Genomic DNA, 20,614 nt, shown 5'->3' with positions numbered 1-20,614 from the left:
CAGGGTTTTGCCATGTTGGCTAGGCTGGTCTCAAACTCCTGAGCTCAAGTAATCTGCCAACCTGAGCTTTCCAAAGTGCTGGGATTACAGGCATGAGCCACCTTGCGTGGCGTCTGTTTGTTTTCAAATAGTCCATCTTTGAGCTCACTGAATCTTTCCTTTGATTGATCCATTCTGCTGTTGAGAGCCTCTAATGAATCTTTCAGTTCAGAAAATGTTTTTCTCAGTTCCATTTTTAAAATTTTTTAAAAAATCATTATTTAAATCTCTTTTTAAAATTTCTCTGATAAGTTTCTGAGTTGCTTTTCTGTGTTATCTTAGAGATCACTGAGTTCCCTTAAGATTGCTATTTTGAATTTCTGGTCAGAGAACTCACATATCCTGTCTCACTAGGGTCAGTTACTGTTTCCTTGCCTTGTCCATTTGGGGAGGTGATGGTTCCCTGTCTGCTTCTGTTTCTGGTGAATGTACATCCGTGTCTTGGCATTGAAGTATTATTTATTCCAGCCTCCTCTGGCTTGCTTGTTTTGGTTTTTATTGGAGATATTTACTCGGAGATTCTTTACTGGAGGTCACTGCCTCCTTTTGAGCTCTAGGTGGTGTCCTAAGCCCAGATTTGCCTCAGCTCTAGTAAATGATTGGAGCCCTGCCTTTCCTAAACTGTCGCTGCTTTGGGCTTCTCTTCTCTCTGAAATTTTGGTTTTACATGTTCTTTCTTTCTTGGCATATCTTTGATATAGTCAAACATATATATTTTAGTTATTTAGTCCAGTCTTTTCTACCTGTTCTTAGTTGTAGAATTAGTCAGAAGCAAACCAGTTTACCGATGCAAGAATGGATTACCGTATTTTCAAGGCACTTTGTGAAATATGCTTTATGTCACTAATAATGTAAATATTGTTTTCAAAAACACTGTGATCACTGATAAATATTAATATTACCTAAACTATTAATGAAAGTAAAAATCATCAAATCTATACCAATACGGTCATGCACCACATAAAGACATTTTGGTCAATGATGGACTGTATATACAATGAGAATGACAGACCAGGCCTTCCAGCTCAGAATTGCCTACTTCTGGTTGTGAGGTTCTGAACATCAGCAAGAGGGCTGATTGCAGATGCCTGACATTTATTTCTCACACTCCCCAAAAGAAGAAGGTACCGAGGCAATGAATAAACACATAAGATTTGACCAGAGTATCAGACAGAGAGTGCTACAGTACAGTGGGGGAGTAAACATGCATCTGTGGTCATCGGATGTCCAGGAGGGCACCATGGAGGCACCCTGCCTCTGCGACCTCTCCTTCCCCACCTGAATCAAATCTGCTGGGAGTCAGGAGGGACTTCCCATTGTGGGGAAAAGGTAAGTAGATTCCCACCAGTCACCACAAACACCTACAGTCCTTACAACAGGAGAATACCACAGTCCTCATGAGCCCTGAGCCCAGTTTGGAGATGTGCTGGGGATTCGCACAGCTGATTTGCCCCAGATTAGGAGCACAAGGGTATACACCTCAACCCTCTATGAGCCAAGCCGCTGCAGCATGGAACCATCTTGAGACCAGAGTTACTTCTGGAGTGCTTCCTCCTCTGGGGGCCAATAGCCACTGCACCTCTCCAGCACTGCAGACCTATCTTATAAGTAATGACACTCATAGGCTGAAAATAAAGGGATGTAGGAAGATCCATCAAGTAAATGGAAAACAGAAAAAAGGAGGAGTTGCCTCCTAATTTCCAACAAAACAGATTTCAAACTAACAAAGATTTAAAAAAAGACAAAGAAGGGCATTACATAATGGTAAAGGGTTCAATTCAACAAGAAGGCCTAACTTTCCTAGATATATATGCACCCAACACAGAAGCACGTAGATTCACAAAGTAAATTCTTAGCGACCTGCAAAAAGACATAGACTCCCACACAATAATATTGACAGATTTCAACACTCCCCTGACAGTATTAGATAGATCACTGAGGCAGAAAATTAACAAAGATATTCAGGACCTAAACTCAACATTGGACCTAATGGATCTGATAGTCCTTTGCAGAACTCTCTATCTAAAAACAACAGAATATACATGCTTTTCATTGCCACCTGGCACATACTCTAAAATCGACTACATAATGGACATAAAACAATCCTCAACAAATGTAAAAGAACCAAAATCATACCAAACACACTCTTAAACCACAGCACAATGAAAATAGAATTCAAGACAATGAATACTGCTAGCTACCATATGATCTAGCAGTATATCAGAGGGATACCTGCATTTGTGTGTTTATTGCAGCAGTATTCACAAAGATATTAAATAAACAGATGAATGGATAGCGAAAATGTAGTATATATACCCAATGAAATATTATTTGGTTATAAAAAATAGTGAAATCGTGTCACTTGTAGCAACATGGATGGAACCCAAGGTCATTATGTAAAAATGAAATAACCCATAAGTGAAATAACCCAGACACAGAAAGACAATGTCACTTACATGTAGGAGCTAAAAAAGTTGATCTCATAAAGGTAGAGAATAGAGAATAGAATGATAGATGCTAGAGGCTGGAAAGGCTGAGTGGGTGGTGGGGGATGAAGAGAGATAAGTTAACAGGTACAAACATACACTTAGATAAAAGGTATAAGTTCTGTCATTCAACAGCAGAGTGACTATGCTTATTGATAGCAAATTGTGTATTTCAAAGTAACTGGAAGACAGGACTTGAATTGTTCCTAATACATAGAAGTGATAAATACTCAAAGTGTTGGGCACCTCAAATACCCTGACTTGGTCCTTACACATTCTATGCATGTAACAATATCACATGTACCCCATAAATAGGTAAAATATAATGCATCAGTAAAAAAAATAGCGTATTTATACTCTCTTCTTTTTTTCATTTCAATGGCTTGTAATTTGTCTAGATATTATTCCTATTTCAACCAAAGCTATTTACCTTTGTCTGCTATGAGAAATTGGTAAATCTGGAGTGTTATTAATTCTCCTAATACTGGTTTTTGTTCTGGTGTCCACTTATAACTCTATTCTTTTATTTTCCTAAACTGCTTGTATGAAAGGGCTTTTGATCTTCTCTTAATTCTAGACTAATTCATTATACAACCTATGGTGTAAGAATCTGACTACTTCATTATCTCTAAAGTAGTTACACCTAAACATTTATATACTGAAATCCATATTATTTTGTTAGAAATTATTTTTTCTCCTTTACTTTATAGTTAGGGCTTATACTGAGTTGTTTGTGAAATTATATGTAGTAGGTTATGTTATCCATGAATTAATGCTAATTATAGGATAATAAATAGAGTGATATAAAATAATGTACCACTCAAAGCAGGATTGAGAATCCCTGTCCAAGAGAATAGAGATCTCTATTCTGGAGAAGAGAGAAAGAGAGGAGGAAAATATGCTTTCTATATACTATCTTCCAAACTTTCTTAAAACCTCCATCTACCATCTGGTGGTAGGAGGAATGAACAAAGGCTTTGAAATTTGTCAGCACTGGCTTTCAATAAGTATTAGTCTGTCATTGACTAGCTATGTGACCTTGTGGAAGTTACTTAAACTTCCTAAGCCTTGGTTTATCTCTAAAATGGCATGAATCATTTCTGTCCTCCTAAGGATGCCATAAGAATTTCAGAGCTAACACAAGGACAAATCTTACATGGTGAGGGACTAACCTATATTTGGTATTTAGCAAATATTAAGGCATTTCCTCTTTACCACCTCCATACCGAGGGCTGCAGCTAGCTCCAAGGGTATCTTTGTGCAAATGAAAAAACCAGTGCAGGTTTATTAAGATGGGAGCTGGCCCTTGCTGAAGCACATGATTTGGTGAGTGGAACACTCTTTCTGCCTCCATCCAGAATCAGAGACCTTGTGTAATCAGAGACCTTGTGAATATTCTATTTTTCTATTTCTTTCCAGTTAGACTCCAACGCTGAAAAGATGAGTTTTCATACATCTACTAGAGTCCAAGAACATGATTACCCTTACCAAAGTTCCAGATGTATGGCTGTCTGATCCACGATATGGTTTTGGTTCCTCTCAAGTTCCCAGGTAGAGAAGATAGCATGGACCTTCCGGATTTCTCAGTAGTTCTGGGCAAGAACAGGTCCTCAGAGGAACTTCCAGTAATCCTGGCCCTCTCATGTATTATTTCCATGAGCTGCCACTCTCACGTGGGGACTTAAACCAAGAAAATGAAGAGTGTGACTAAGACTGGCTGCTAAGCAACAGCTCCACTCTGGAAGTCCCTCTTCAAGTCATTGTGACATTGATTTGTGCAAGGCAGCATTGTGGTTTAAAGAGAGCCAGAAAGACCTAATTTTTGAGAATGAGGTCCATTAATTACCAGCTCTGTGATCCTCGGCAAGTTGCTTATCCTCACAAGGTCTCGATTTCCTCACTCTGAAACCTGGGGACAATACTCACTAAATAGGACATAACCTATACAAAATACATTGCCCGATGTTTGAAATATTCAGCTTGTGTTTTTTTGTTTTTTTTTTTTTTTTCTGTACAGTTAAATGTTTAGTAAGTCAGTACTCAAGGCATCAGGAGACACCAAATATGGTCAGGACACCGCACAGCAATGATTGGGATGCAAGTCATCTACAGGCTCACCACCATTGGTCCTTCCTGGTAGAGAATGGAGAAGAGACTTTTAAAAATGTATGTCCTGTTTTTTTAGCATATAGTGGGAAGGCAGAGAGTTTCTCTTGTATGTGACTCTTTTCGGTTGCCTTCAAATCAAAATAATACTTATTTTGAGGTGGCATATTCTGGTCTCTTACATTGTATTCAAACAGGTTGCTGCTACTTCTTTATTGTCATTAATCTTTTCATCATCTTTTTATTCCTCTTAGCACAGTCAGGGCATAAGATGTTATCTTCTATGCCTGGGGATGGGAAAATGCAGGCAGGTAACCAGAAGAGAGCATTCATCCTCCTGTAAGTGGTAGGCACCCAGGACTGACCTGCATGAAACTGCAGGCGTACCCAATCCTTTGTGTCTGCTGAGAGAAGTGTGCCATAGACCACACACCACCTGACATGAGGGGCCAGCTTGTTAATTCCTATCTCACTTCGTTTACCTAATTCATTTATTAATTCACCAAGTATTTATTCTCTTATAATATGCCAGGCCTTGTTCTAGGCAGTGAGAATGTTGCAGTGAACAGAAATACCTTTCCTCATGGGGGTTAATTCTAGTGAGGGAGGTAGACAATAAAAAAGGTAAATACACTAAATGAATGGTAGGTCAGGTAGTGATGAGTGTCAAGAAAGGGCAAAAGAAGCGCAGCAGGGAGAGGTGGAGAAAGAGGTTTCAAAATTAGGTTGAGTGACTAGGAAAGACCTCACTGAGAAGGTGACTTCCAGGAAAAGCCTGAAGAAAGTGAGGGAAAGAGTCAAATGGAAATCTATGGAAAGTGTGTTCTAGCTTGTATGAAGGCCCTGAGGCAAGACATGCCTGGAATACTTGAGAAACAGCAAGAAGATGACGTAGTTGGAATGGAGTGAGTGAGAGTTGTTGGAGGTGAGGTCAGAGTGGTCAGGGGAGCTAGCTCATGCTCACCCTCTTTTTGCACACAGTAGGTGCACAATAAACATGCATTTGAATGATCAATTAATATGTAAAAATGGGAAGAAAAATGGAGGAGATGCTACCTTTTTTGGCTGCAGTAATTTCCATGTTCTAGAAATGGTGGCAGAATTAATCTTTGTGGGAAAATAGTGGCATTGAAAAAGGTGCTAGTTTTGAAAACCGCTTTGATTTAGCCACTGGACACCATGTTGTTCAAAGACGCTCTTCCTCAAAGCCAACAGCTGATATCGTGTCATTTTTTCATTAACTCCAGAGCCCCACATCCCCATATCCCCCCTTAGTGCTATTTACCTTAGTAGTGACCTAAATAGGCAACTCTTTTCAAAAGCCATCCCCAAAACTTCTATGCTCTATTTTACTCCAGTTGTCATCATTCTTTGACTAGAAATATAATGACATTACTAGTGATACCCACTTTTACTGTCTCTTGCCTTCCTCTGCTCATTGAAGACACAAGTCCCCCACTTCTATGTCTTCAATTTTCAAGGCATGTCAAACAAGTGCTCGGTCAATCCATTGGCTACCATCACCAAGAGTGCCATTTTCTGATATTCTTTAATCCTATTCCAACTTCATCTCATCAATGTTGAATTTAGATCCTGTCACCACCCCTCATCCCTGCTATCACTTTCCAATGGCTTTGCAGCCCACTTACAATAAAACACAAACTTCTAACCATGTTTCAAGCCCTTGCATGGTCTGACCCTTGCCTATTTCTTCCCTGTACCCACCACCTCATGGCCATACTGGGCTTCTTGTATCTAACACTCCATGTTCATTTCTACCTCAAGGACTTTGTACTTAGTCCCTCTGCGCAAAACACACTTTTTCCAGATCCCAAAACAGACAACTCTTTTTGACTGTCAAGGCCATCTTGTATAGGACCTCCTCAGAGAAGCCTTCTGGGATTGCTCAAAATAAAGTAGTCTCCTCTTTTGGTCACTTTCTATCACTGTTTTACTTTTCTCATTTGTTCATTTGCTTATTTATCATCTAACACTTCCGCCAGCAAAATATAATCCCCATGAGAGCAGAGTACGTCTTCTTTACCACTATGTCTTCAGTACCTAGAATATCACTTGACACATAATAATCAATAAATGGTGTGAGTTTATGAATGAATGATGTTGCCCAGAGAGTGGTGTGCGCCTCATCACTGCCACCAGTGCTGTCATCTCCCATGAGAACAATGTGGTGTGTGTCAAGGGAGGCAGGTAAAACATAGTAGATAAGACTGTGAGCTCTGGGGCCAGCCCACCTGGCTATGTGTCTGGCTCTGCGAATAACTAGCTGTGTGATTTGGGGCAGGTTAAAGAATTCGTCTCTACTTCAGTTTCCTGGAGTTAACGTTATCCACCTCATAAAGTTGCTAGGAAAACTAAAGAAGAAAATACATGTAAAACACTTAGAACAGTTTGACACATAGTAAGAATGCCAGAAAAAAGAAATGAGCCTTTATATTCTCATTACATTATTGAGGTTTCTTTCATTTGCATGTAAAAGAAACAAACTTTAGTCAGCTTAAGCAACAAAGAGGAATTTATTATGTAGTTATAGGGATATTTCACAAAATCCATAGGCAAAAGTGCATCTGGGCCTCGGGAAGGAACCATAATCAAGAGCTAGAAAGCCATCTATCTGGCCAGGCAAGCTGTCTCACGCCTGTAATCCCAGCACTTTGGGAAGCCGAGGTGGGTGGATCACTTGAGGTCAGGAGTTTGAGACCAGCCTGACCAACACGGTGAGACCCCATCTCTACTAAAAATACAATTAGTATTTTTGTATACAGTTAGTATACAAAAATTAGCTGGGCATGGTGACACGTGCCTGTAATCCCAGATACTTGGAAGGCTGAGGCAAGAGAATCACTTGAACCTGGGAGGCAGAGGTTGTAGTGAGCCGAGATCATGCCACAACACTGCAGCCTGCCGACAGAGTGAGACTTCATCTCAAGAAAAAGAAGAAGAAGGAGAAGGAGGAGAAGAAGAAGGAGAAGGAGAAGGAGAAGGAGAAGGAGAAGAAGAAGAAGAAGAAGACGGCCATCTAGCAGTACATGTTCTCTCTCATCTCACATCCTGGCTTTTCTCTGTAGCTCAGCTCTACATCTAGGACGACTTTCCTTCCCTAGTCCCTTGCTACAGCTCCTGAGCTTACATATTACAGACCCACCCACGTGAGGGATGACAGGCAATTCCTTGTTCCCAGCTGCAAATGCTGAGGTGTGATGATCTTATTGGCCCTCTTGAGCCTGATGCCTATCCCAGTCAATCAGCCAAGCCATCGGAGTGGGTATGCGTACAAGCACAGCAGCTGGGGGCCACCACTGCGATTCCAGTGGTATGTGTCGTCTCCTGAGAAAAGGAGCCTGGTTGGCCCATGGGCTAGGGAGACACCCTACATGGAGTGTACTGCGCAAATCTTCCCAAACCTGTCAGTCCAGGAGGTGCTGGAACAGCTCTAGGTCTTCAGTAGAAGTGGAGAGAATGTCCCGGTCTTCCACTCCTTGAGCAAGCCAGGCAGCACTGCCTATGTCCCCCAGTCTCATGGAAGCACCTCAGCTCCTTCCTGAGGAAAACTGCCTGGTGACAGACCTATCCTTTTCATGTCCTCATCTCACCCATGCACCAAACATTCAGACATTTCCTCCTTATGGCTTCCAACCTTCATGCAGATGAACACAGGCAGATAGAAGACTGTGGTGCTTTAGCTCCACCACTTCCTCCCACACTCTACTCCACCACTCCACCCCCATGCATAGCCCCTGCTTTCATATCTAGAAAAAGTTTCCACCTACATCACTTAACACCAAGGACACTCAGGTTTTGACTGCTGATTTTATTGCAGAACTTTAGGTAGGAGCAATGCGTCCTAAGCAAAAGGGACTGGAACTCTAGGGAATATAGACTAGGTCAGGTTTATGTCCAGTTGCAGCCATCACAGCTGGTGTCGAAGACAAGTCCGGCCGGGCAGTTCTGCTGGTACGTGACTCCATTCACGCCGTGCCAGAAGGCGTTTCTGTTATTTGCCACCGGGTAGAGGCCATTGGCTTTGCCAGCACAGAATCCACTGCCTCCGGAGCTGCCTCCAGAGCCGCTGCTCCCGCTCCTGTTCCCACTGGGAGCAGTAGTTGTTGGCTCGGTTGGCTGAGCTGGAGCCGTGCAGCCTGAAACACAGAGCAGTAAGAGCAGACTAGTGGGCTTGGGAGAGGCTCTAAGCTTCACCTAGAGGTGCAGAGAACTGTGGGAGTGGAAATGTGGAGGTGGGGTGCAGCTGGCTCTGGATCTCTGTAAGTCAGAAGAGAAAGTAGCTCCATGTTCAGGAGTTAAGTAAAGCTATTGTGTCAAGCCAGCCTGCCTTCAATTGTAAAAAAAAGGTTGCTCTTTCCTTATAACATCCAAATCACTCAAAAAATATTTACTAACCACCAAATGTATGCAAAACACTTTTCTAGAATCTGGGCATACATGGTGAACCAATAAATTCTAGGAAAAATGTGGAAAAAATTTAGAGAATTGATACGTCCGCTGAATCGCAGACTGGAGATATGTGAGCATTGGTGGGGGTTTCTTAAATCTCCCCAGGTGGGCTGCGAAAGACTTTGAATAAGGGATTCATAGAGAAGTAGATACTTATACTGATGTTAGTATAATTTCGTGAGGCTCTTCCACACCCGTAAGACTTAGCAGACTTAGAACACTCACCCAGTTAGGCCTGGCTTCCCATAAGTGCATAATGTTCCTGATATGGCAGTTCAAGGGTGGAACCTGTCTCTCACCTGGGCAGGAGCAGTGAGGTGAAGTGGAAAGAGGATCCCTGGGCAGAGGGTAGGTGGGAAGACATCAGGGTTGCTTTTTGAGTTGGAGAAGGGGCATTTATATACCTGGGCATTCCCGCCTAGTCCCTTACTTGCACTCTGCAGGCAGAGGACCTTCTTCAGGGTGGAGATTAGGGGAAACTTGCCCTGGTTGCAGAAAGTGCCAGTAAAGTCATCCAGATCAATGGCCCAGACCATGGCGCCTCCAAATTGGTTGCTCTTAAGCCATTGAGCCTGTTTAAAGAAAGAGGATAACAGGAATCACTTGCTTTTCTGGGACTCAGGGCTGGACCTCAACACATTCAAGGGACTGATCTTACCTTAATATTGAAGCTGTTGACATTGTCATAGCCAACCCACACATTGCCCTGATAGGCATAAGGCACTTTCTGAGGGCCATCCCATTCCTGAGTGGCTCCATTTTTCAGGGAGGTACAGATCTTTCAAAAGTCAAGAGATTCAAATCTTTTAAATGTTACTCCCATTAAAGAAAAACATGTTTCTAATTTTTCTTCTTTCATGTTTCCAATTGGGGTTTTGCTCAATTTCTAATTACAGGTTTTTATATGTAGTAAAGAGGATCAAGTTGCTTGTGAAATGATTTTGGGAACCCACAGTAAGATGAGAGGTATATTTATTTTATTACCTGTGTGCTAATATAAATTACATGAAAAAGGTAGTCTGTTGTGTGAAGGGATATTATGCATTATTAAATGCTCTTCATTTGGATTATGTAAATGAATGTTATTTAAGCACTTCAAGCAGCTGTGTTTAAAGCATTTAGGTCAGAGACAGAATGAACATTCAAGATTTCAGCAGATTCTAGCTACCCTAAGGCACAGTGTATGGAATTCACAGAGCACTTTTCAGTCCAATCTATGTACCTCATAGTAAGCCCATGTCCCAGACTCCCTGGTATAGGGCCCAGCAGGACCAGCACCAGAGGTGGGGGCACCAATTCTATCGTTGGAGGGGTTGCTCAGGATGAGACGTGTCCATAGGTAGGGAATCCAACTAGGAGCTTCTCAGCTGGGGCTCCGTTGTCCTTCCAGTAGTTCATGACATAATCCTGCAATGGCAGTGGGTTAGTTACAGGGCCCAACCAGATGAGGACCCAGTGCTTAGTTTTATTAGTACCCTATTCCAACGGGTGAAACTGTATGCTGTTAATTGCAGATTGAGTAGTTTTGTTTTTTTTTTTCCCCAAAACATTTTGGTGAAGTTGTAATTAATGAAATATGATCAACGTGAGGACAGTTGTTTAAGTGAGACACTTGCAGAATTTGTGTTTACTATGCGTCAGAGTCTCTGTGTGATTAACATCATCATCTCTGGTCTGCACTTGCATCTGTACAGGGACTCACCACATTGAGGTAGGCGTTGCTGCCAGTGTCAGTTGGGTATTTGTACAGGGGGCTGTTCTCTCCAGTGTAGCCCTCCCAGGTGCTATGGAAGTCATAGGTCATGACATGGATGTAGTCCAGGTACCTGAGGTGGGGTAGAGGATTTAAAATTGTTCTGATGGTCATTTCCCACACCCACGCAGGCACAGGACACCACTTCTAAAGCCTCCTAAACAAGGTCCTTGAATAGCAAGCCAGACCAAGGACAAGCCTAGTGTGCCCGAGTGACACCTCCAGGAGTTTGAAGATAAGGCACATAACTCACTGTGACAGCTGGGGGATCTCATAGCCAGACTGGATGGTGGAGATGCCAGCAGCTACTGCAGCAGTGACCAACAGCCTGGGCTTGTTGCTCTGCTTGGCCTCCTACTCAAAAGCTTGATGCATTTCCTACAGAATAATAAGGCATAATAGGATATCTATGATGCTGATTTTAGCTCCTTAATAATAATAAACATATGTTTGTATAATGCTCCTCTTTCTTAAATTGCTTTCACATATTTTATTTTACTTTAGTCTTTCAACAACCTAATAAAGTAGATAGGATAGATACTATTATTGAATTTTATGGCTATCTAATATGCATAAGAGTTAGGACACTTTCACCAAAGTCCCACAGTGAGTTAGTAGGTAGGTAATGACCAAAACCCAGGTCTCAGACCACCACCAGAGCTCCATTGTATCTCTATACTTTGAAGCTATAGTTGCAGTGATACCCTACATCCAGCAGTATAGAAATTTGTTTCATAAAGTAGATGAACTACTTTATAGGACTGACATCCCAACAAATAAAATGGTGAATTGGCCAATGAGGAAGGTGGTAACAGCTAGATGATAGGTTCCCATTCAGTGCTAGAGATTAATCCACCTGTATCTGTGTGACTATAACCTCATTTGGAGTACTGGGTTTAGTTCTTATAATTGCACTATTAGGGCATGCCAGAGTATGTTCCAGTGAAGGCTGGGCCTGAAAATTGTCTTGTGGTTATTGGTAGAAGGAACTAAGATATTTAACTGGAATAAGAGAAATTATAGGCAAGGCATTACAGCTGTCTTAAGACATTAAGCCCATATATTGCAAAAGGTGTAGCCTTATTTTCTGTTGCTTCTGCAGGCAGAACTAGAAACAATGACCAGAAGTTATAAGTTATGACTGGAGGCATGTTCCAGCCAAGAAAAGAGATATTCCTTTCTGATCATTAGAGCAATTCAACAAGTAAGGAAACTGACTTTTCACCTATTACTTAACACTGAAACTATTCAGAGGCTGGGTGATGATCTGTTACATAGCATGATATAGCAAACAATCTGTCTTGGGAGACAGTAAGTCTAAAAACCAAGTATATCAAGTCGAGCTTTTTTGTCCTAGACTCCAGATTGATATTTATCTGATGTCTACTGGGCATTCCATTAGGATGCCCTACAGATACCTCACACTCATCAAGTTCAAGGTCAGTTCTTCTTCTTTCAAATCTACACTTCTTCCTGTATTTACCGTCTTACTTAATAGCATTAAAATCAAACCCATCGTCAATGTCAGAAAACTGGGGGTCCTCTCCGTTTCCCATTTCCGGTTGATCTCCAAATCCTATTGATTCTATTGATTCTATCCTCTTGATATCTTGTATATACATCCTCTTCTTCCCTCAGTGTTAGAGCCTTTGTTGGGGCCCTGATCATTTCTTCCTTGATTTACTGCAATAACCTTCTAATTCTATCCATGCCTTCTCATCTCCTTCTAATTTATCCTCTATGGTTAAAGCCAGCTCTCTACCATTTAAAATTCTTCAAAACAGTCCCATTGTGTCAAGGGTAAAGTGCAAATTGCTGAACATAATATGAAAGTTCTCACATTGTCTGGTTCTTCATGCAACTTCACAGCCATTACTCACCCACTTGCTCACACTTACCTGTATATCATTTGTGCCATTCCTATCCTCACTTAATTGATTAACACCAGTTTCTTTCCAGACTGAGCCCAAGCATCACTTTCTCTAGGAAACACTTTCTGATCCTGCCCCAGAGCAGATTTAGGTACCCTCTTTCCTTGTTACTTTTGCACTCTGCAGACCTCTAGCATGGCGTTTATCACAATGCACTGTCATTGTTCATTTTTTTCAGTCTTCCACTTCAGAAGTTCTTCAAAGCCAAGGATAGTATCTTATTCTTATCTTTAGCCTGACAATGTCTGCCACAGAATATGTGCTCAGTAATAATGGGCAGCCTACTGTAATGCTTAGAAACAATGGACTCTGTAGCCAAACTGCAGAGGCAGTTACAATGCCTACTAGTTGTATGATCTTGGGCAAGTTACTTAAACCCTCTCTGTCCTTCAGTTTCCTCATCTGTAAAATAAAGATTATAATACTTACAGTACGTATGCCGTAGAGTAAATATGAAGATAATGTGAGTTATGGTTCTTAAAACAACATGTAGAGCAGCACCTGGCACACAGCTTACATATTGTTTTGTTGTTGCTATTAAATGTTTGTTTAATAAATGCATGATACATAAGAATCTTTGCAATGCTAATATCCTATCAGTTTAAATTCAAGTTTGGTTTTCCCTTAGAGCCACCCAATTCTCCTTGGAAAGAAAGACTTTGAATCTTTTTGGGTTAAAGACTGTGACTTCCTTCTCCACCTGCACCAGGACAGTGAAGAGATGCTTGTCCTGAGGAGGGGTCCCACGAGAGCCAGGGTACTCCCAGTCTAAGTGCAGCCCGTCAAACTCATACTGGCGCAGGAATTTGACGACTGAGGTGATGAAAGTCTGGCGGTTCTCAGAAGTAGAAGCCATGGCAGTGAAACTGAGGGTTCAGTCTCAGTGAACCAAAGAAGGCAGGGTGAGGCCTTGGTGGTCCCAACACCTTGGAGTAAAATCAAGCTCTCAATTTCTGCCTCGGAGCCCTTCATCAGGACCCATAGCCCAGAGTAAAGCATGTTCTTGGTTTTCTCCTCTCCTTCCTTTGTAATCACTACTCTTCCCAGCCATGGTATCTTTACATTCCCTTTATTTTGTTATCCCCCCCAAACTCTGCTCTTTCTCCCAAGTTGCCCTTGTTTCTTTGAATACCTGGCCAACCCAGCACACTGGGTCCCTTCCCCAAACAGTCCACCAAGTTCACGTACCCTCCAAGAAGTCCTCTTGTTTATTTGCGTGATTTTCTCGTTCCTCTCCACCCCAGAAGATAAATAGAGGGAAGCACTGTAACACCCTAATCGGGGTTTGTACTCTTGAAATACTTTATGAAGAGGTTGTTTGGGAACCTCAGTAAGTAAACCTCTGTGGATAAGGCCCCAAAATGTCCACCAAAAATTAAATGTATGAAATAAAATGTGTTCCACTTAATATTGCGGTTCTGGTGTAGTGACTTATTTAATTCATATATTTGTTTATGTACATCCTCAATACCCTGTCTTAGACTGTGAAGTCTAAAGGGACAGTGATCACATGGGGCTAACTTATTTTCAATAGCAAACAAACAACATGCTCTCCAAGAAGACTTACGGGGCAGTCCTGAAGTTCCAGCCTCCAATGGCCAGGAGAGTTTTCAGCTGCCTGTTCCTGTAAAGCAAGGATAGAAACAGATACATTTCAAAATTTATGACTCCCTCCATTTAAAATGCATTGCCTTAGTATTGGATCTGGTCAGATATTTTTGTTTTGCCTTTTGTAGAACAATTTTCCTCCGCTACTGAAAACTTCCTTTATAAAAATACTTTGTGTTGTTCTTGTCATGAATGCACTCAGGGTTCCCTAGGGAAATCTAAATTTTGAAACTGGGCTTTAAAAAGTATTGTGTATTGGCAGTAACTTTGATACGCGTAACTTTAAAAAGCATGAATAGCTAATATAATATTCTATTCCATCAGATAAAATGGTAAATGTTGCTTGAGCTTAATTACATTCGTAGCCTCTGTAACATTAACATAAATTAATTGGCTTAAAATTATACACATTCTCTGGAATAGACATTCCCAAACATAAAAGTACGTAATAATTAAGTGCAAGGGTTGTGGGAGGACAAGATTAAAAATCTGGGTTTATCACCTCTTCCCCTGAGATTCCAATTAGGTTGGATTGCAGTAGGGACTAACACTTTAATCAAGTACCGCACATGATTTTGAGGCAAGGAGTCAATGGACCACACTTTCAGAAACACTGCTGTAAAGGAGTTTATTTCCTCTGAGTCATTGTGACTTAAATTCTAGTGGCTGCATTCACGATAATACCATTATTGATAGTGGCAATCACCTGTACTTTCCTTCCCTTAAATATGACTAAACTGAACAAAATCAACTCAGAATGAATGAAAGACCTCAATTTATGACCTCAAATTGTAAAACTACTGGAGGTTTTACAAATTGTAAAACTCCAAGAGCTACAACAAGAATTTTTTGGATACGACCTCAAAAGTGCAGCAACAAAAGCACAAATAGACAAATGGGATTACATCAAGCTAAAAAGCTTTTGCATGACAAAGGAAACAGAGTGAAGGGACTACCTATGGAATGGGAGGAAATAGTTGGGAACAATATGTCAAGTAAGGGGTTAGTATCAAAAATATATAGGAAGTTTGTACAACTCAGTAGTGAGAAAGCAAATAACCTGATTAAAAAATGGGCCAAGGACTTGAATAGACATTTCTCAAAAGAAGACATACCAATGGTCAACAACTGTATGAAAAATGCTCAACATCACTAATCATCAGAGAAATACATATCAAAATCAAATGAGACACCACTCAATCCAGTTAGAATGACTGTTATCAAAAAGATGAAAGACAAGTGTTAGAGAGGATGTGGACAAAAAGGAACTCTTGCATACTGTTGGTGGGAATGAACATTAGTGTACCCATTATGGAAACAGTATGGATGTTCCTCAAAAAATTGAAAGAATAACTATCATATGATCCAGCAGTTACACTACTGGGTTTATATCCAAAGGAAATGAAATCAGCGTGTTGAAGAGATATCTGAATTTCCATGTTCGTTGCAGCACTGTTTACAATAGCTAAGATGTGGAGTCAACCTAAGTGCCCATTGATGAATGAATGGACAAAGAAAATGTGGTATTTATATACAATGAATACTATTAAGTCTTTAAAAAGAGGCGGAAATCCTGCCATTTGCAGCAATGTGGATAAACCTGGAGGAACTTATGTTAAGTGACATAAACCAGGCACAGAAAGACAAATACCACATGATCTCACTTAAAAGTGGGGCTCAAGCAATCCTTCTAGCTCAGCCTCCTGAGTAGATGGGACTATAGGCCCGTGCCACTATGCTCAGCTAATTTTTCAAAGAGGCAGTCTTACTTTGTTGCCCAGGCTGGAGTATTTTGTTATAAGAGGTTACTAAGATTATTCACATTATCGTTGTTAAATATAATTAAAAAGATGAAAGCACAATTTAAAAAAAAAAAGTGGAGTCTAAAAGAAGTTGAACTCATAGAAGTATATAGTAGAATGGTGGTTAGCAGAGGCTGGAGTGCTGTGGGGGTTGGGGGGGATGTTGGTGAAAGGATACAAAATCTCAGTTACAAATGAGGAATAAGTTGCAGAGGTATATTGTACAGCATGGTGACTATTGTTAATAACAATATATTGTATTTTGAAAACTGCTAAGAGTACATTTTAAGTGTTCTCACCACAAAAATATCAAGTATTTGTGGAAATGCATACGTTGATAGTTTGATTGAGCCATTCCACACCATATTCATATTTCAAAACATTACATTGTCCATGATAAACACATACAATTTTTGTCAATTATAAAAGAAAAATGAAATGCAGAGTCTTGGTCCCCATCTCAGATCCATGGATCTGAACTACATTTTAAGAAGCATTAATGTTTGGGAAGTGCTGAAAAAGGGGATATCAAATTAATTATCTCCCTCTTCTTACTTATTTTTCAGGCCATTGAAAGCTTGGTAGAGAGTCACATCATTCCATTCGATGGTGGTGATCTTGTTGTTCTGTCTGCATCCCAGCAAAGGCGTAGATCAGGTGGGTACAGAGGCAGGGGTCGATGTCGTCAGGCGTGAAGCGCCCCAGACCTGACCGGTACTGGGCCCAGTTGGAGAAGTAGCATGTCAGCTGGTAGGCAGAGCCTGTGTGTAGTCAGCAGGAGGGACAATGGCCTGGTTTAGGAGCCACTGAATTGTGCTGTGAGTTTTGGCCCTGCCTCTGTTTCCCTCCCTGTGCCTCAGATGCCTGATCTCTGTGTGGAGGGAGGTAGTATGAACACTCTTGCAGATGCATCCTATGATTCTAACTCAGAACTAGTCAGTAACTTGGGAGTTGTTGATTTTTAACTTTGACAGACTCATTTTGGGATTTTGGATAAGCCTAGCTGGCAGCCTTCTAAGAAAAGATGCCCATAGTCCTATGAAGCCCAGTGAGTACCAGTTTATAATTCAGATGGTCATGCTGAAGAGGATAGCAGTGACAGTCAATCCAAAACACTAGATTACACCCAAATCAAACCCATCTGTCTGTGAAGCAAACAGCAGCTCTCTTTCCCTCATATGGTTTATCTCATATATATATGTATATATTCAATGATAAAACATGGAGTTCATGACTTACCCAGCTGCACATTCAGTACAAGAACAAGACCTAGATAGAAAGAAAAAGCATGTACTTTGAACCAGTTGTCTGTACCCCATAGAATCTAATTCTGAAGGATTGATTGCCTTCCAATTTGCCATAAATTGTTACAGCCTCAGTGAAATTTAGTGGTGATTCCAAAGGCTTTTCAGTGAACAGAACAGTAGATCTACCTTTCCCTACCTTTATCAAAAATGACCATGGTGCCTTCTTCTTACTCCTTCCATGTCACAAATAAATGTTACTGAATGCTGAGTCTGAAGTCTACTATCTATGGAAGACGTACTTCCTGAAATCACCAACTGGTCACTGTACTCAGTGATGACACATCTATTCTTTCTTCCCCTACCTAAGTGATAGAACACAGCCTTCCAACAGACAAGGCATCTGCTAAAGCAGATAATTCAGTATCTTCTGGGTGTTAGGAGTTTTTTGGAATGACTTTCAGGAGCTCTTATATGAGGAGAGAAGAAGTAGGAACTATGGGGTTGAGACTCCAGATGACTTTCCCTGACTTCTACAAAGCAATTCTTCTACTCTGATTGTTTTATAAATTGAGTTTGAGGTTTCATTTGGAAAACGTTCTGAAGCTTAAACAGTTTGAAAATCCCAGCTCTAGAGCAACCAATAAATTCTTGGTATGACTTGGCTCTAAACAACTTACTGAATCAATTTCTTTGAATAATTTAATTTCTAACATGTTTATGGTACATCATCAACTCAGTAGGATAATAGAGGAATAAATGGAGAAATAATTCTGGAAACAGCAGAACAAAGACAACTTGCATAACTCTATCTCAGTTCCTACTGATTTTCTTCCCCGAAAAAGCTAGTCCAAGGACACAAGCACATCAATAAGCATTATTCCAATTAAAGTGAGATGGCGTAGGAAGAAGAGTAAAGAAAAAGGAATGGCCGAACAAAAGACGAAAGAGTAAGACTAACAGTGGGAGAAAGTAAGCCTTTCCCTTAGGACCAGGTCTGTGGGATTAACATAGGCAGAAATGTTACTAGAGTCAGTTGAGGTTAAGACAACGAGAGGCAGACTGATTTGTATATAACAAGATTCACTTGAAATTTGAAATGATGAAAGAAGAATGGAAAAGTATAGAGATGTAGTATGAAGACCACTTCATGATTGTCAGAGCCTGTGAGAGAAAAAGAAACCAGATAAGATGACGGGTCAATCTCTGATTACAAACCCACCTGTGAGGAGAATAAGCTTTGCCATGGTTGCAGTCAGTACCACTCCTGCTAGGTTGGATTTTTATATGTTCTGATAAAAGGGTTATCACAAAGGCTTCCAAATGGAGAAATAATTTGACCCAGATGTGTAAGTAGTTAATCAGTAAATCAACAGACCTTCTCTTCTACAAACACCCTCCCAAGACCTTCAACCTACACCCTCCCACCACCAGCATCACCACCTTCTCTGCCCAACAAGGACAGAACAATGTCATGGTTCCTAACAGGGTGGTGGAGACAATCACCATGGAAACCACCAGTTTAATAGCTTTTTTGGCAGTTCCAAGGGCTGATAAGCATCTGTTTAGATACTGTGATTAAATTTTCTGTTGTGGACATTTTGTGTCTGGCATCAAAGCAAGTCTTTATGGAAAAATAAATAAAAAAACCTTTGGAAGTTATTAGCTGTTCTTAAACCTTTTTTCCTCATGGAATTATTCATATGTAATTTGTACAATCAGTGCCTAAGAAATCTTCCCTCTTTAGGTGCTATTTTCTGAATATTCTATTCACACTTGTTTTTTGGAATGGCTTCAAGTCATTACTATGTGATAATTTTATTTAAGAATGTTTGGATCTCAAAATGTCCCCCCGAAAGTCATCAATAAGTCTCTGGTGTTCCATAGTTTCAAATTACATCCCCTAAAAACTATTTTATGTTGCTAATGGATAGAAATAATGTTGATGATGTTGAAATGAGTCACTTCATAGAATTTCAGCTTGACCATTTCTAGAATTTTCTATTTAAATTAACTCCAATCTAGCCCTCCAAACATAATTCACTAGTATTATTCTATAATACATTTCTGCTTTGGCCAAAGGTCTAGTCTTTGTCCTCAAACATGCCTTGCATGTCTTTGCTCAAGTTGTTTCTCCACTCCTTGACTGTAGTGTCTTGCCTGCAGTGTCTCCTTATTGTCACCGTCCATCCCAATCTTAGCAGTTCTTCAAAGTCCAACTCAGATCTTTTCTTTGTATCTTAATGATCTCTCCTTCTTCTGATGTACTTTATGTGCTCTAGCACATATTTTCTGTATTGCTTATATGACACTGTCTTGTGACAATACCAGGAATGCAGTTGGTGGCAATATGGGTGCTCATTATGGGATTTCAGCACTTTAGCAGAGTTCTAGTGAGTCCAGACAGGTTTCTCCATTTACCACATTTGGAAACTAAATTGTATCCATTTTTCCTATGATCGGTAGGTTAAGTGTTTGGTTATACTCTCAGAACCAGAGAAAGTCTAATAGAAGTGCTGCCAGGAGAATATTTTATTTTATTTTATCTTAGTTCCAGGGTACATGTGCAGGGTGTGCAGTTTCATTACATAGGTAAACATGTGCCATGGTGGTTTGTTGGCACTATTAACCCATCACTTAAGTATTAAGCTCAGCACGCATTAGCTATTTTTCCTGATGCTCTCCCTCCTGCCACCCCCACCAACAGGCCCTAGTGTGTGTTGTTCAGGGAAAGTTTCAATTGTGAAAATAATCATATCAACAAACACTACAAGTACCTACTATGTGCCCAAGACTGTATTTGGTGCTTATATCACTTAAGCTTTAATTTTGTAAGCAATCGAAACCAACGCTAATAAGTACAAATCAATATATTTGAAAGACATGTAGAAACTCACGGAATCAAAAAGAATACAGAACCTGCCTCTAATATAATAGAAACCAAGTCTTCCTATGTGGAGGGGTGTGGGAGGAAGGCTTAGGATAAATAAACTCCAATTTTATTTTCCATTCATGAATGACAACAGTTAAATGCTGGGGGAAAACATATTGTTGTGTTACACCAGACCCTCGATTAGGGAAAGGGCAGGGCACTTGGATTTACATTTTCTTGAGGACTGGTCACAAAATGAAATTCTAAAAGAATAAAAAGTTAAAACAGAGTGAATAAAAAAAA

General features: G+C 40.5%; 1 protein-coding gene across 1 annotated transcript; it reads right to left on the bottom strand.

Moving 5' to 3' along the window:
- Positions 1-8,446: 8,446 nt before the first annotated feature.
- Positions 8,447-18,686, bottom strand: CHIA (chitinase, acidic). Its single transcript, XM_012000705.1, is given in 13 exon segments — positions 8,447-8,788; positions 9,532-9,673; positions 9,760-9,879; positions 10,324-10,427; positions 10,430-10,508; positions 10,804-10,927; positions 11,108-11,232; positions 13,486-13,651; positions 14,353-14,409; positions 16,751-16,827; positions 16,829-16,956; positions 17,435-17,464; positions 18,662-18,686. Coding segments are annotated over 13 exon segments (1,425 nt in total). The 3' UTR covers positions 8,447-8,540.
- Between the last annotated feature and the right edge of the window lie 1,928 nt (positions 18,687-20,614).

This window comes from Mandrillus leucophaeus, unplaced genomic scaffold, assembly GCF_000951045.1.
Source record: "Mandrillus leucophaeus isolate KB7577 unplaced genomic scaffold, Mleu.le_1.0 Scaffold64, whole genome shotgun sequence".
NCBI classification, from domain to species: Eukaryota; Metazoa; Chordata; class Mammalia; order Primates; family Cercopithecidae; genus Mandrillus; species Mandrillus leucophaeus.
Note: the sequence above shows the minus strand (reverse complement) of the source record. Positions and strands in the feature narration are given on the sequence as shown.